Source organism: Myiozetetes cayanensis, unplaced genomic scaffold (genome assembly GCF_022539395.1).
Source record: "Myiozetetes cayanensis isolate MyiCay16 unplaced genomic scaffold, myiCay2020 scf1, whole genome shotgun sequence".
Lineage (NCBI taxonomy): Eukaryota > Metazoa > Chordata > Aves > Passeriformes > Tyrannidae > Myiozetetes > Myiozetetes cayanensis.
Window position 1 is genome coordinate 133,052,296 of NW_026086604.1, and position 13,465 is coordinate 133,065,760.

The 13,465-nt window shown below is 39.3% G+C and overlaps 1 protein-coding gene across 3 annotated transcripts; it reads left to right on the forward strand.

Annotated features, from left to right (window-relative positions):
- Window positions 1-9,233: 9,233 nt before the first annotated feature.
- Window positions 9,234-12,743, forward strand: COMMD3 (COMM domain containing 3). 3 transcript variants are annotated; one of them, XM_050325796.1, is made up of 8 exons: window positions 9,234-9,393; window positions 10,249-10,360; window positions 10,466-10,529; window positions 10,622-10,656; window positions 10,965-11,025; window positions 11,112-11,168; window positions 11,267-11,326; window positions 12,357-12,743. In XM_050325796.1, exons 1-8 carry the CDS (start codon window positions 9,261-9,263, stop codon window positions 12,414-12,416), a joined length of 582 nt encoding a protein of 193 aa, XP_050181753.1. In that variant the 5' UTR covers window positions 9,234-9,260; the 3' UTR covers window positions 12,417-12,743. The 3 variants fall into 3 exon arrangements, with proteins under 3 accessions (XP_050181753.1, XP_050181745.1, XP_050181737.1); XM_050325788.1 differs by lacking the exon at window positions 12,357-12,743 and having other exon boundaries at window positions 11,267-12,347; XM_050325780.1 differs by lacking the exon at window positions 9,234-9,393 and having other exon boundaries at window positions 9,674-10,360.
- The last annotated feature ends 722 nt before the right edge of the window (window positions 12,744-13,465 follow it).

Sequence of the window (13,465 nt, forward strand, 5' to 3'; positions counted from 1 at the left end):
TGGTTTAATCCTTTCAAGCAGTGAAATGATTTTCTCTATGATTTTTTCCCTGTCAGTTCCTGTCATTTCCTTGCAATGCCTTCTCCTTTCTCACTTGTCTTTTCTCCTTTTCTTTTCAATGCCATCTTGCTTTGTTCCTTTTTCTTTGCTTCTGTCTGCTTCTTTCTTCCTCTTCCTTTCTTCTTTTGCTCTCCCTTGTCTTTTTTTGTCTTGCTTTTGCTCTCTCATGTGTTCTCTGAGCACATGAAGAACATGAGCACAAATAGTAAAAAGCACTTTTTTTTTCCTGATGCTCCTTTCCTATTCCCATGTGGTTTTGACTCTTGTAGCTCTGTTAGGTTTTAAATACACATGGCGAACCCACTTGTACTCCCATGTGTTTTAGAATTATCTACAGTAGCACACTGCAGGAAAAACATGTGGGAAGGGAATGTGTCAGAAAAGTTTCTTGTACTCCCTCCAACACGTGGGCCACATTTAACAAGGTCAAGGGACAAGTGTGGCTCACAGGCATTAGTTTGACTGGTACTATAAAAAGGATCACGCATTCGACTTTCTTTTACCTGCACACACTCTGCAGTTAATCACTCACCCGAATACAGCTTACAGAGTTTCAATTGATCTACTTTTATTTTTAGGCTAGATGATCAGCTTAACATATTTTAGGAACAGACTATTATATCTTTTTCCCTGATTTGACAATTCCAAGATAGTAAGGATATAAATGTAACAGAAGGAAACCTTTTCTTTTTCCTTTGTCTTTCGCCCCGCATGAGAATATCATGCACGCTGTGATTGAGCAGACAAGGATATGCCTGTTAAGCTGGCTGGCTGTTTCTAAGGCAGACACTTTCTACTGAAGGTTCCTTCGGAACTTTCCTGCCACACCACCAAATTCATACAAAATGTCTGTGAACTGTTGGTTCATGTTATGCACATTTTGACACCTTTCAGCTGGCTTTCACAGATTTTCAAAGCACCTGTTCCAGTACAACCTGTCTTTTTGGCAGCAACCAGTACCAGTAAACCCCTGATTTTATTTCCTCCTTCACTCAACCATTTCTAACAATGTACATGTCAAAAAATATAATGAAGTGAAAGAAGGCAAATGCTGTCCAGCTCTGCTAGATATCAGACCACACTTCCTGCAGAAAAAAAAATTGTTCTCATTGTTACACAGACTAACTAAACTGCTCTTCCCTGTCACTCATTTCTTAGGGGAAAGGTCCAGCTCACTTGCAAGTGGGCTGCTTGCCATGTGAGCAGATGGGCCCAGGGTTTGACAGCCAAGAAATGATGGATCAAATTTTGAAATTTGTTGCTCAGTCTTCACTCTAGTAGTTCCTAATTGGCCTCAATGGTACTTTATAGCTGTAAAAATGGTATAATGGCAACAACATTTGACTGAACAAAAACACATCCCATGTAGGTGCTGCACACAGGCTTCCTGGCTGACAAAATAAGAATGATGCCATCAGTGAATATCTATTACAAGCTGACGTAGCTCTCTAAGGTTAATGTGTTCCTGTGTGAGCATATAGTGGAGTTGAAGGGGGTATCTAATGCTTATTTGGTCTAAGATACAGTATTTTATCTGAAAAGATCCTTTTAATAAATATAAACAAAGCATGGGTTCACTTACATCACATAATAAGTATAAGGCAAGAGGAAGGAAGATGTTTTTTCAATGATGCACTGTTTATAATACATTATCTAAAATCATTATCACCTGTATAACAAATATTATTCAGGATTTTACCTAGCAAATTGACCAAAATTAAATTATATTTGTCTGTTACTAAGAGATGAAGAAAATAAATTTGCTTTTGGAAGTACATTGTTTTCCAGCTTTCTAAGTGCCACTATGGCAGTATACGTTCACCTCAAATGGTTGTGTACTCAGTGAAAACACAGGACATAAAAAAACCCGTAGATTTATCTTTGGTCTCATTAATCCACTTAAATAGTTCTGAGTTTGTACCGTCAGCAATTTGAATTAGTACTGATGAAAGGTTCACTTACCTATGAAATAAAGGCTTCTTATATTTTTTCATGTTGGTTGTACATAGCTCTGTAATTTTAACTCAGTCTTTCTGTTATCATTTTGACTGTAACATCATTGCATTAACTAATACCAGCAGTTGCAAGATAGGATCTTAAAACTTTTTTTATACTCTAATTGGAATTTCTCTCTTTATGCCTCTTTCTTCTCTACATTTTAACAGGCTATTGATGCATTTGCAAAAATAGTTGAAGAATTCTGTGACTGCACCAATAAGAAATTGTTATGATTATAATTAGTGTTACCTTTAGAAATTAAACTGTATTTTTAAGAAAACTGTAGATACAATAGAAGAGGATAAAATATTTTTTATAATAACCAACAACGTATTTCATTAATTTTTTCAAGGGAAGGAAAGCAATTTCCCAGGGTCTTTTCCAATTTTTCTCCACCACCTTAGGCCCACTGCTATTTGGTATGGGCAGATTAGGGTAGCTGATGATTCCTATTGATTTAAATGTTGTGCTAGGAAGCCTAAATCCCCAAGAGCAATAGAATCTCCCCTATCACTATCCTACTGCTTATTGACCTAATTCACTAACCAACCATCAGGGTTTTCTCTCACAACAAATAAATCTTGCATGAAACAGACAGTACATGGACACTTGTAGTTTTCAGTGGTGTTGCCAGTATAAAAAATTTAGGATCACCAAAGCATTCCTCTTTGTTTTCTCAGATTGGTCATAATGTCATTTGCCATTTAAAATGAGCAGAAACCACAGCTGTATTTTTGATATTTCTACAGTCTGAAATAAATTTGGTGTTATATAAACAATACAGACAATTTAGCATGTGTAAAATTACACATATTTCAATGCTTCGATTTGCCTACAAGTTATTTCTGGAGCAGCTGCTGAACAGGTTTATTGGTTGCAGCATTATAACCACTAATTGAGATACTACTTAGACCCAGTGTTTACTGCTCAAAATTCTGATAATTAGCAATTGTTCTCTTTTGTTAACTGTTAAATGAAGAATGAAGCAGGGTTTGTTATGTTACTCTGGGTCTCACAAGGCAGTCATTTCAACTAAAACTTTTAACTTGGACTCTGAGATGCCTGCATCTGAATTCACTCTTGGTGATTTTACTGAGTTGAATAACCTGTTTGTTTATATGTAAAAGTGAGGGGTCTAAACTTAGTGGTTCTGTAAAATGTGGTTGTCACTAGATGTGAAATATGTGCAACAAAAGAGAACACAAAAAATATACTATATAGATCTTAAAAAAAAAAAAATAAATCCAAACCACTTCATACCACTTTGATAGGCAGACATGTTTCAGAGGAGAGGCCTAATTCTGCTCCCAGTAAAGTTAATTAGAGTAACAGCAAGGTCCTAAATTGCTAGTTCTCTCATCGATATCAAGTTAAGCTTTTATCAATGTAATTGGAAGCAGTATTAAAAGCAATAAATGTTAATTTATAATTGTTGATATTATCAAAGCAAGATCCTTTGCAACCATACATAACTGTGCCAGATTTTTATCACATTATAGAGGTTAACATAAGTGTTACAAGAAACATCAATGAGCTATGTACACTACGTTTGCTTTTGGTTAGATAAGTATGCTTTGTAGTAGTTGATATTCCCTCTAGATAATGGATATGGGCCAAATTCTCTGCTGACACAAAGCAATATAAGCAATTTGAAGGCAGATATGCTGATTTACACTAGCTGCAGATCTAGCCCTAATATCTTGAGATGCAATAAACCATCTTAAGTAAGTCCATTTCCTAACTATTACTCAGCCATTCCTCACAGTTGCCAAAAGGGAACTATGAATGCCAAGGTCTGCGGGATTTTATTTATCAAAGCTTCTTTTAAGACATCTATCATTTTGACATGCAAGCCTTACTTTATGATCAGAATCAAACATTTTCATGAAACAGCAGGACTAATCCTAGCAAAAAAATGCCACGTAGTGCTTGTTCTTGCAGTGGTATTACAACATCGGTTTAAACAAATTTTGTTTTCTATGAAAACTGTTTATCACATTAGCAGAATTAAACACTTTTGCTGCTTGGTACTGCCGAACTGTATAAAGAGAATTAAAAATGTTATACCGTGTATCTCTGAATACTGGATTACTGATTACTCATTTTCTATATTTCCTCTTTTATATAATTTGGTAGGACATTAAGTGCACAGCTAAGAAAATCACATTTTTATTTGTTATACAAATACAAAATTATTTTACATAGCAAAATCAGGTGCTATGCTAAATAACATTTTAATGTCGTGACATTAAACATCTGTAGACAAACAGTACCTAAGCCATACAGTTCAATTTTCCTTTGAGGTTTATCTATTTTTACTTACATTTGCTGTATGTCAGCTTATAATAATTACTCTTCTACAGACATCTCTAGCACTAATGTGACAGACTATGAATTCTTCTTGACAATAGAGCATAATATGCTCCTTACAGGTTTCCACCAGTAAGGTTACAATCTTACCATCACATGTATAAACATGTTAAAAGCTTTACTTAAAACATCGACAAATTTCAAATATATTGAGTTACTGTTTAAAATCACCTACAGATGATACTTTTCTCAATAAATCTAAAAAGTAAAGCTAGATGTAAAAAACTTTGGGTACAATGTGTCACATCAGTATCTGAGAGCTGCCTGAACTTTAAAGTATCTGTAAATTGTGTCAGGTCATTTGAAAAGTAGCAAAAATTTCCATTTAAGAGCTCCTTCCAATAAATGTTGCTTACAAAGACAGAATACCAATAAAAAACATTTCCTAGTCTTTTTGTGAGTATGACAAACTATGTCATCTGTGAGACAGGACTAGGCTGGAATTACTGTAGTGATTCCAGTTAAGCAGCAGGAATGTTTGTATTTCTCCATCTGACATTAAAAGTGGCATGTTTTCTGTAGGCCTCGTTTTTAAACCTCCACAAATTTAGTCTAAGACATTAGAGTTTTATTTTAAGAAAGAACAAACACATTATGATCTACACAGCTTTATTTCTCTGTGAGAGAAAAAACAAGAAAGAAAATGACTGAAAAGTCAGTAAATACAGACTTTAACTTAATTGGGACGACTTTAAAGTAAGTTAAAATACATAACATGACAAAGTTGCTATCCTGGAAGTTGTACTGTCTGATACATCTCAGTGACCCTTAGCTCACACTCCCAAATCCTTACATCCTTTTATTACTCAGTTTTGTGTGATCTTAGACATAAATTATTCAAATTTTCCCTGTGATTTCTTTTCATTTGACAAGAAATTATAACATCTAAATTCAAATGAATTTCTTAGAGTCTTGATCTCATATATATTTTCATAAAATAAGGGGGTGATGGAATTTTTATAATATGTAAGATTTTCCTGAATTGTTAGAAATCAGAGGAACTATGATGTTTTAAACAGTGGTACTTCTCTGGTTGCCTCTATTCCTGAGTGCTTAAATCAGGAACCAAATAGATGAAAGTGTGTAATTAAAATGTGAAAGTTCTATATTTTCCCCCTTTTTTACAGCCTAAGAATACAGGCTCTTTTCATGTATGAAGGGAAAATCAGAAGACTTTAAGTTTTGACAAATAGTAGCTAAAAGTAACTTGAATAAAGCTAGGTAAATAAAATAAATCAAAAGGTAAATTATAAAGTCCTACTTCTTTGTTAATAAATTAATCTCTTTTGCTACCTAGTAGTAAAAATGGTTTTTAGGTTAAACAGAACAAAAAATACTAAATACCTAGTAAAAAAATGTATTAAGCTACTATAGGTTTAATATTTACTGAAATAAATCAAGTGCTTTCACATATTTAAATAAAAGGCTAATTTCCTGAACTGTTAATCAGAACTATTTGTAAGCAAAAAGAGCATGTTTTATTGAATAGTCCTTGTCTCTAGCCAAACAATACATTTATTGATATTAATACATACAAAAAAATTCTGAAAGTAAATATTATTTTTTAATATATGATAAGTACTGCACTTTCAGCAGATATGAGGACTGTCTACAGTAATCATACCAATTATATAATCTACATAATCACCTGGTTCAAGGCAGTATTTTATTTATTGTATTGCACTTTGTCCCCTGTGATTATGAGAGAAATTTTCCTGGGCTTTCTGGGGTATCCTTTCTTTTGATTCTGTGATCATGTCAATGACTGATATATGAATACCATGTTTTGTCTTAAGGTATCAATCTAGCAAGAAACAAATTTTGTAGAAAATAGTTACTTATTTTTTACTGGTTTTATGCAGCTAAAACATTTTATTCCAATTTCTGTTTTCCAGATCTGAAAAGTTCTACAGGAATTCCATTACTGTGTGGAGGAAACTCCAGGAATTCACTAATGATTTTGTAGAGAATTGATGTTAGAATATCATATTATATTACTGTCTCTTAACTTTGTGAAGGAGCAATACACAAACAAAAAAATGCTAATCTGAGACTTTTCAGAAATACTTATGCCAGTCCTTAAATTCTTCTGGACACACTAAGTGATTTCCCTTCATTTAGAACAGTTGCATTATTTTGTTTTGACTTACAATGTGCAAGCTGCAAAAATTACTAACCTGCATGGGCTGAGGTAGTTTGTTTCCCTGATTCATTAATAAACAAGTATTAATGCATTTCCTTAATAATTCCTTTATTCAATATACAGCTTAGATTTCTCCTGGAAATTTTAATGAACAGGGCTTTAAAATGTATATATGTATTCTGCAAAAGTAGTAAAATCTGATATAAATCTGATAGTCTGAATCCATTTCATGGAGAGAAAAAGAGAGAAAGAAAAAAAGTCAGACTGAGGAGATGTGTAGAGGAACTGATAATACAAATTTTGTAATGAAAATTATGATGAAACCTACATGTACTACGTAATCTTGCAATGAATCTTTGCCAGTTATTTTGCCTTTAAAGCTAGATATTAATTTATAGATTTCAATACACTATAAATGATAAGGAGATGTTGAGGAGGAAATTTCTGTTATGTGAGATCATACCCTATGTGTATATTTCTAACATTTTTTGGTGACTATCATTTTTTATAGCCTTTGATCTCTTTACCTTTGTAATTCTGCAGCCCAGAGCTCTGTCCTTTCCTCCATGTTATGGTTTTTCTCCTCTTCCATTTTTTCCTGCCTCTCCTTGGGTATCATGTCTATGTTTGGCAACCATACCAAAAAAGAGGGAAGGCTTATATTGTCAGCCCCTCTGCTTGTCACCATCCCTTTCTTGTTTCTGGCAAAATAAAAATGACCAGGACTTCTATCAGCCAGAACTCTGAAGCTTGGAGTTTGTCAATTCAGTGGTGTTAATCGTTATGCCAAAGTATTAGGTCAGTGGTAGTACTTCAGATCACACTCCAAAGCTCTCAGAGTTCATTCTCCACAATGTCATGAGGCCTAATATTGTACATAGGGAGTTAGAATTAAGAGTCTGATCCTGCAAGTGGTATGATTTTTTCCTTTTCACTTTAACTTGGGCACTATTAAAACCTAGGTTTACAAACACGTGTTTTTCAACACAGTGACCAGACAACCCACAGTGCCAGAAAACTGGAGGCAGAATCACTTGATAGCCGTGCTCTACGAAGTGGGTGGCTGTGTTTGCATAAAAGATTAATTAATATCACAGAAATATTAATATAAAAAAGTGAAAAAGAAAAAAGTGGAGTGATGATGTCAAATGTAGCATGATTCAAATAAACATAAAATGTGATGTGGTGAGATGTGATAAAAGTCTAATCGTACTGCTCTTACTGCAGCAAAGCTTGAACCGACCTCCAAAGCCGGACTGAGCTCTTAGATGACTGATTGTAATTAGTGAGAGTGATGGATACAAAATTCAAAACAGCTTTTTTATTAAATCAGCTGCCAGTCAATTACTATGAATAGCCCAGATGAAATTAAATGTGTTTGTTCTTTTTGACATTATATATACATTATTTTGAAATCATGAATCTGGAGAGGCCTCTAGCTTTTCATCATATTTTTTTAGGCTGAACAGCTTTCAACATTGGACTTGGATTTAAGAAATGTTCAGCAGAAATATTTGCTCAATAAAGAAGGTCAATGCAGTACCATTCTTGTCCATTCAGAACAGATACGCACAAAGAAAAAGTGAGATCTAAAACATTTTGCATACTTGAACTCCAAAGTTTGCATGCATCGTGATTCATGTGATATAGAAAGGCCTTTACTTTTGTTTTATTCCATCAGTCCTAATTTGGTCCTTAGTTGAGATATAACCATGCAACATTTCATCATTTACTTGTAAATTATTAACTTTAGTATTTTTTAAGGACTATGGCAAAGTTTCAGTATGTAAAGAATAAAATAGTAACACAAGAGGTTAATGCCTCACATGAGGAATTTATTAGATGTTTTTGGATAGCAGTTGTACGCTTTTACTAAATCACTAGCGAAGGCTGTATTATGGGTCACAATTCTTTGTATGTCAAAACATGCAAAGCCTTTACTAAAATATGACAACAGTCTTGGTTAGAAAATTAATTTTATTGTAAGCTCACATTTCAGCTGGCCATAACCATAGGTAAAAAACATGCAGTTTGAAATGAAGATCTATAACCATGGGGGGGTGTTGGAATATCTGGTGATACACAGAGACATTTCAGAAGAAAAATAACATTCTTCACTGAGAGAGTGGTTAAGCACAGAAACAGGCTCCTGAGGGAAGTGATAGAGTCATCATCCCTGAAAATGTCAAAAAACCCCGAGTAGATTGTGGCACTTTGTGATATGGTGGAGAGGCCATGGTGGTCTTCAGCTCTTCCAACCTCAATGACTCTATGATTCCATACAGAGAAAGGGCTAAGACTCTGTCCCTGACATTTTGAGTTAGCAGGCAGCGCGCCTTTAAACTCGCGGGCTGTAAAGTTCCACACCAACAGAGGTGTATTTAGATACAAGGGATCGGGGATAGTTAAGAGATTTCGTGAGAATCGAGCCCTTTTAAGAGTCACGTAAGAGCTAACTACACCCCAAAACCCGCCCGCGCGGCGCATCTTGCACGGCACAGCATCCCCTCCCGCCCCACACCCGCTCGCGGTGGGCGGGACTGCGCAGGTGGGCGGGGGGGGCTCTGCCCTTCCCGCGGGGGCTCCGCGGCCGCGCACCGGCCCCGCCCCCGCCCCGCCCCGGCCCCCGCCCCCGCGATCAGCTGCGCGCGCGTCACGTGGGCGCGTGTCGAAGGTCACGGCGCCCACAATGGAGCTGTCGCCGTACGCGCAGGGCGGGTGGCGCCTGCTGGGCGACCCCCGCCGCTTCCCCCGCCGCCCCTTCGCCGCGCTGCTCCGCGCCGCCTTCCGCAGCCTCCTCGACGACCCTCAGGCCGCGCTGGGTAAGGGCGAGGCGCGGGGGAGGTGCGGGCCGGGCCGGGCCGCGCCGCGCCGCTCCGCGGGACGCGCAGAGGGGGCGCCGCGCCCCGCCCGCCCCCCGCGTATGGACACGCGTGTCCCCGCGGGGCCGGGCGGCTGTTCCCGCGCGTCCTCGCCCGCGGACGGCTCCAGGGTGCCGCTGCGCGGGGTGTCACCGCTAATGCGCGACTGCTTCATCAGAGCGCCGACCCGTCAAGAGCAGAGGGGGGGCCCGGGCGGGTCGCCCCGCGCGTTCGTGTCCGCGGGAGGGGGGCAGAGCGGCGGTGTTTCCCCGCTGTCACCGTGTGGGGTTTTTTTCGCGTGTGGACACGTCCTGCGGCAACCCTGGCGTGAGGGTGTTACGGCCGTGCAATTAATTTTGCGGTGTTAATGACGGGCGGAGGGAGCCGGCGGGTGGCCCCGGTGTCCGGCCCGGCCGGGGGCTCCAGCTCCGCTCCTCGCCGTTAGCAGGCTGCTGGGACCGCGGACGGGGCTTGGAGAGGAAATTGAGGTTCTCCTTATTTCTTTTTCTTTTTTTTTTTCCCCTCCCCTTTTTTTTTTTTTTTTAATGGGAAGGAGATGCAGAGGCGGCGGGGCGCGCAGCGCCGCACAGCCCCGCCTGGTACGGCTCGCCCCAGCCAATGCTTCAGCCCCTCACCTCCTCCTCCACCTCCTCACACCTTGCCTACTTGCTCCGTCCTGTCGCTCTGAAACACCAAATGTGTTTCATTTTGAAGTTTTTGTGGGAAAGATAGCCTTCAAAGGGCGAGCAGCAGCCCTTGGTACCGTGTGCTGGTGTTTGGCAAGTACGTGTGTCATCAGTAATTCATTTATTTTAGACGATCCAGACCTGAAAGATATTGACCCTACAATATTAAAACATTGCCATGCTGCGGCTGCAACGTGTATTCTGGAGGCAGGGAAGCAGAAAGCTGACATATCTGCTATAAGGTACTCATAGTTGGAAGCTTCACCAGTTTTCTAGCGGTTGTTACTTAAAAGTGTACTGCTGAGTTAATGGTAACAGAAAACTAATAAATTTTTTTTTCTCTGTAGCACATGTCTAGAAGACTGTAAACTGGATAAAGAGAGAATAGAACAATTTTGCACCGAATATCAGGTTTTTTAAAAAAAATTTAACATATTAATTTTTTTTCCTATCATAGGAATTTATTGAACATAGTAAACTTTCTTTTTTCCCTTCTTCCCCAGAAAAACAAGGATGCATTGGAAGTCCTATTGGGAAGGTAGGTCAATCAGTCAGCAGAGACATAATTTCACTTACAGTTACTTTGAAATTGTTCTGGAAAAGACTTTTGCATAGTTTAGGTAATTTAAGTAAGAAATATTGTTCCATTTAAAAAGTATGTTTTTAACAAACTCTAGAAAACAGCTGTAGAAACTTTTCTTCATTTGGAATTCTACTCTAAAAAAACCTTTTTGAGTTTTTCAAGAAGTATTATAAGGATCATGAAGAAGTTCTTTATTGATGGACAGCTTCAGAAAATGACCTTTTCTTTTAGTGTAGGAAACTTGTAACTGTTGTGTCTTTCAGCATAGGCAGATCTCCTCTCCATATAACTGATGTGTCTTGGCGCTTGGAATACCAGATCAAGGTAATTTTAATACACTAAGATGTTTCTTTAGTCTGTCTTAGTGCTAAGACTTGACTATTTTATGTGTTCTTTGTTTTTTAATTTAGAACAATCAACTTCATAAAACTTATCAGCCTTCCTACTTGGTGACCTTAAACCTAGAGGTACTGTACTCCCAGCACCCTGAAAGGAAAAAAAATGCAATTTCGTGATTCTTTTAAATAAAATATACACTGTTGTTTGTTTGTTTGTTTCCCTTCAGAACAGTGATTCAGGATCACACCCAGATGTTAGTTTTAGTTGTACGATGGAGCAATTACAGGTACTTGTTTCCTTCATCATTCTGTGCTTAGCTCCAGTTATGGATGTAAATGTTTTTAACAACTCAACAATCAAAATTAAATCATATATACTATTATTTTTCAAAAAATAATAAATCTGTACTGGGAGGATACAAGAGAATCTTCCATAGAAATTATCTGAGTGTATTTTTACTGTCTTTTCAAATAAAGTTGCAAAGTAACTGATTTTAGTTGCGTGGGGAGTGTTTTAGAACGTGCATAAATATTTTGTCTGTTTTCATAACTGTAATCTATATATGTATTTGGGAGGAAATTCATCATTTTCTGAAGCTCTGATTTCCCATGCTTTAGAGAAGTTATTTAAATACGTCATGATTAAAAATAGAGAGCAAACTGAAGGCTCTTCAGTGGTGTTAATGACATGTAAGAAATGTACTGAAACAAACGTTGATCTTTGTTTAGCGATTTAAATGTGTAACTGAACAATAGAGGTATTGTAATGCTTGGAAGTGGCCAAACTGTGGAGGATCGGGAAGAGGGGTTGTGGAGAGAGGAAAAGCAAGATATTAAAACTTTAGGTTTTAAATGTGTGTCTTGAAAGTTGTCCTTTTCTCACTAATGAGTGTTTCTAGTCAGTTTGCTGACGTTGCAAAATCTGATGTGTTTGGCTAAGAGAATGGTCCTGGTAGAAAATTGCACTCAAAATATTTTCAGTGTTTTAGAAATGCATGTAGTACTTCAAAGCCTGGAGCGGATGTCAGTGTTAGCCATCGTGGCAATACTGATAAAATCTACATATTAATAGTAGCAACCCGGTTTAGGAGCAAAATACATTTAAAAAAGTGTTTTCCTTCAGTTCCCGCTTTTCTGACTACACAGTAAAATACAGAGCTGTTTAATTACTCGCTGGCATTGTTCATCAGTTGCAACATTTCTTTGTGCTTATAAGGTGCTGGTTTCCCTTGCCTCTCTGTATAAAAAAGATACTCTGTTCCTCTAGCTGACCTTTTAAAAAATATGTTTATTCTAAGACACTATTTCATCTCTTAGGATTTAGTTGGAAAACTAAAAGATGCTGCAAAAAGTCTAGAAAGAGCAACTCAGATGTGATTGAAGGAAGGTGTCAGCCTGCTGAGCTGAAGTACTCTCATTCCTAAGAGTGTCTTCTAAATGACAAATGTCTTTCATCTCTTGATGCAAACTGTTCTTTTTTTTTTTTTTTTTTTAACTCCTTGGATGTGAATTAAACAACTTTTTTACATTCGCATTTGGTATTCCTTGCTCGTGTAATTTTTTTTTAATTAACTCTTGTTAAATATTTGCTTAACTGTCGTGTCATCGAAGCATTCCTTCTATCTTATTTTGTATATTTTTACGTTTCTTGCTGCTTATTTTTCTCTGTGATCTAATAAAAGTTTATTCGCGTCTGTTCTGCAATTCAATGGGTGAATTTAGCTGTACCTAAAAGTAAGATGCTAAACGTTAGATCAGCTCAGTGAGGCGAAAGTCCCTTCCTCCCGTGCCGCGGTTGCGGCGCGTTTGCTTAAATCGCCCGCCGCGCTTTGTCATTTCACTCCAGCCGATCTTACATCTCCCCTACGAGTAAAGGTTGGACCCCGGCGCGGGTGGCAAGAAAGGATTCTGTTTAATCATATGGACTCGGGGCGCCTCGAGAAAAGGCGAGGGTCCGCGGCACGGAGCGGAGCCGGGTGGCGGGTCCGGCTCGACGGCAGGGCTGCTCCGCGGCTCTCTCGGCCGCCTTGGGCCGCTCCCGGCACCGGTGGTCTCCGCGGCGCGGTCCGTCCGCACCTGCCGGCGAGAAAGAGCGACCCCGCGGAGGATGCGCGGCGGCCGCCGGTCCTTTACTGCGGAGCCAGAATTTTTCCTCTCGGCTCCTCCACGCCCGAGCTGCGGGAGGCGTCTTGTCCTCGCAGGCGGCGAGAGACCGCGAGGGTTTCCCCGCTTCCCTCCCTCCCAGCTGGCCCATGTTCCCCCCGCGGGGTGCGGGGACACCGCGGGTCCCCGCGACACCCGCTCCCGCCGCCTCTCGGGGCGGAAAAGCGGCCGCGCAGCCCCCGAGGGGACGCGCCGCCTCGACGGCGGCGGCTCCGCGCGGCCGCGGGCGGGCGAGGGGCGCTCGGCAGCGCGCACGCGGGGGC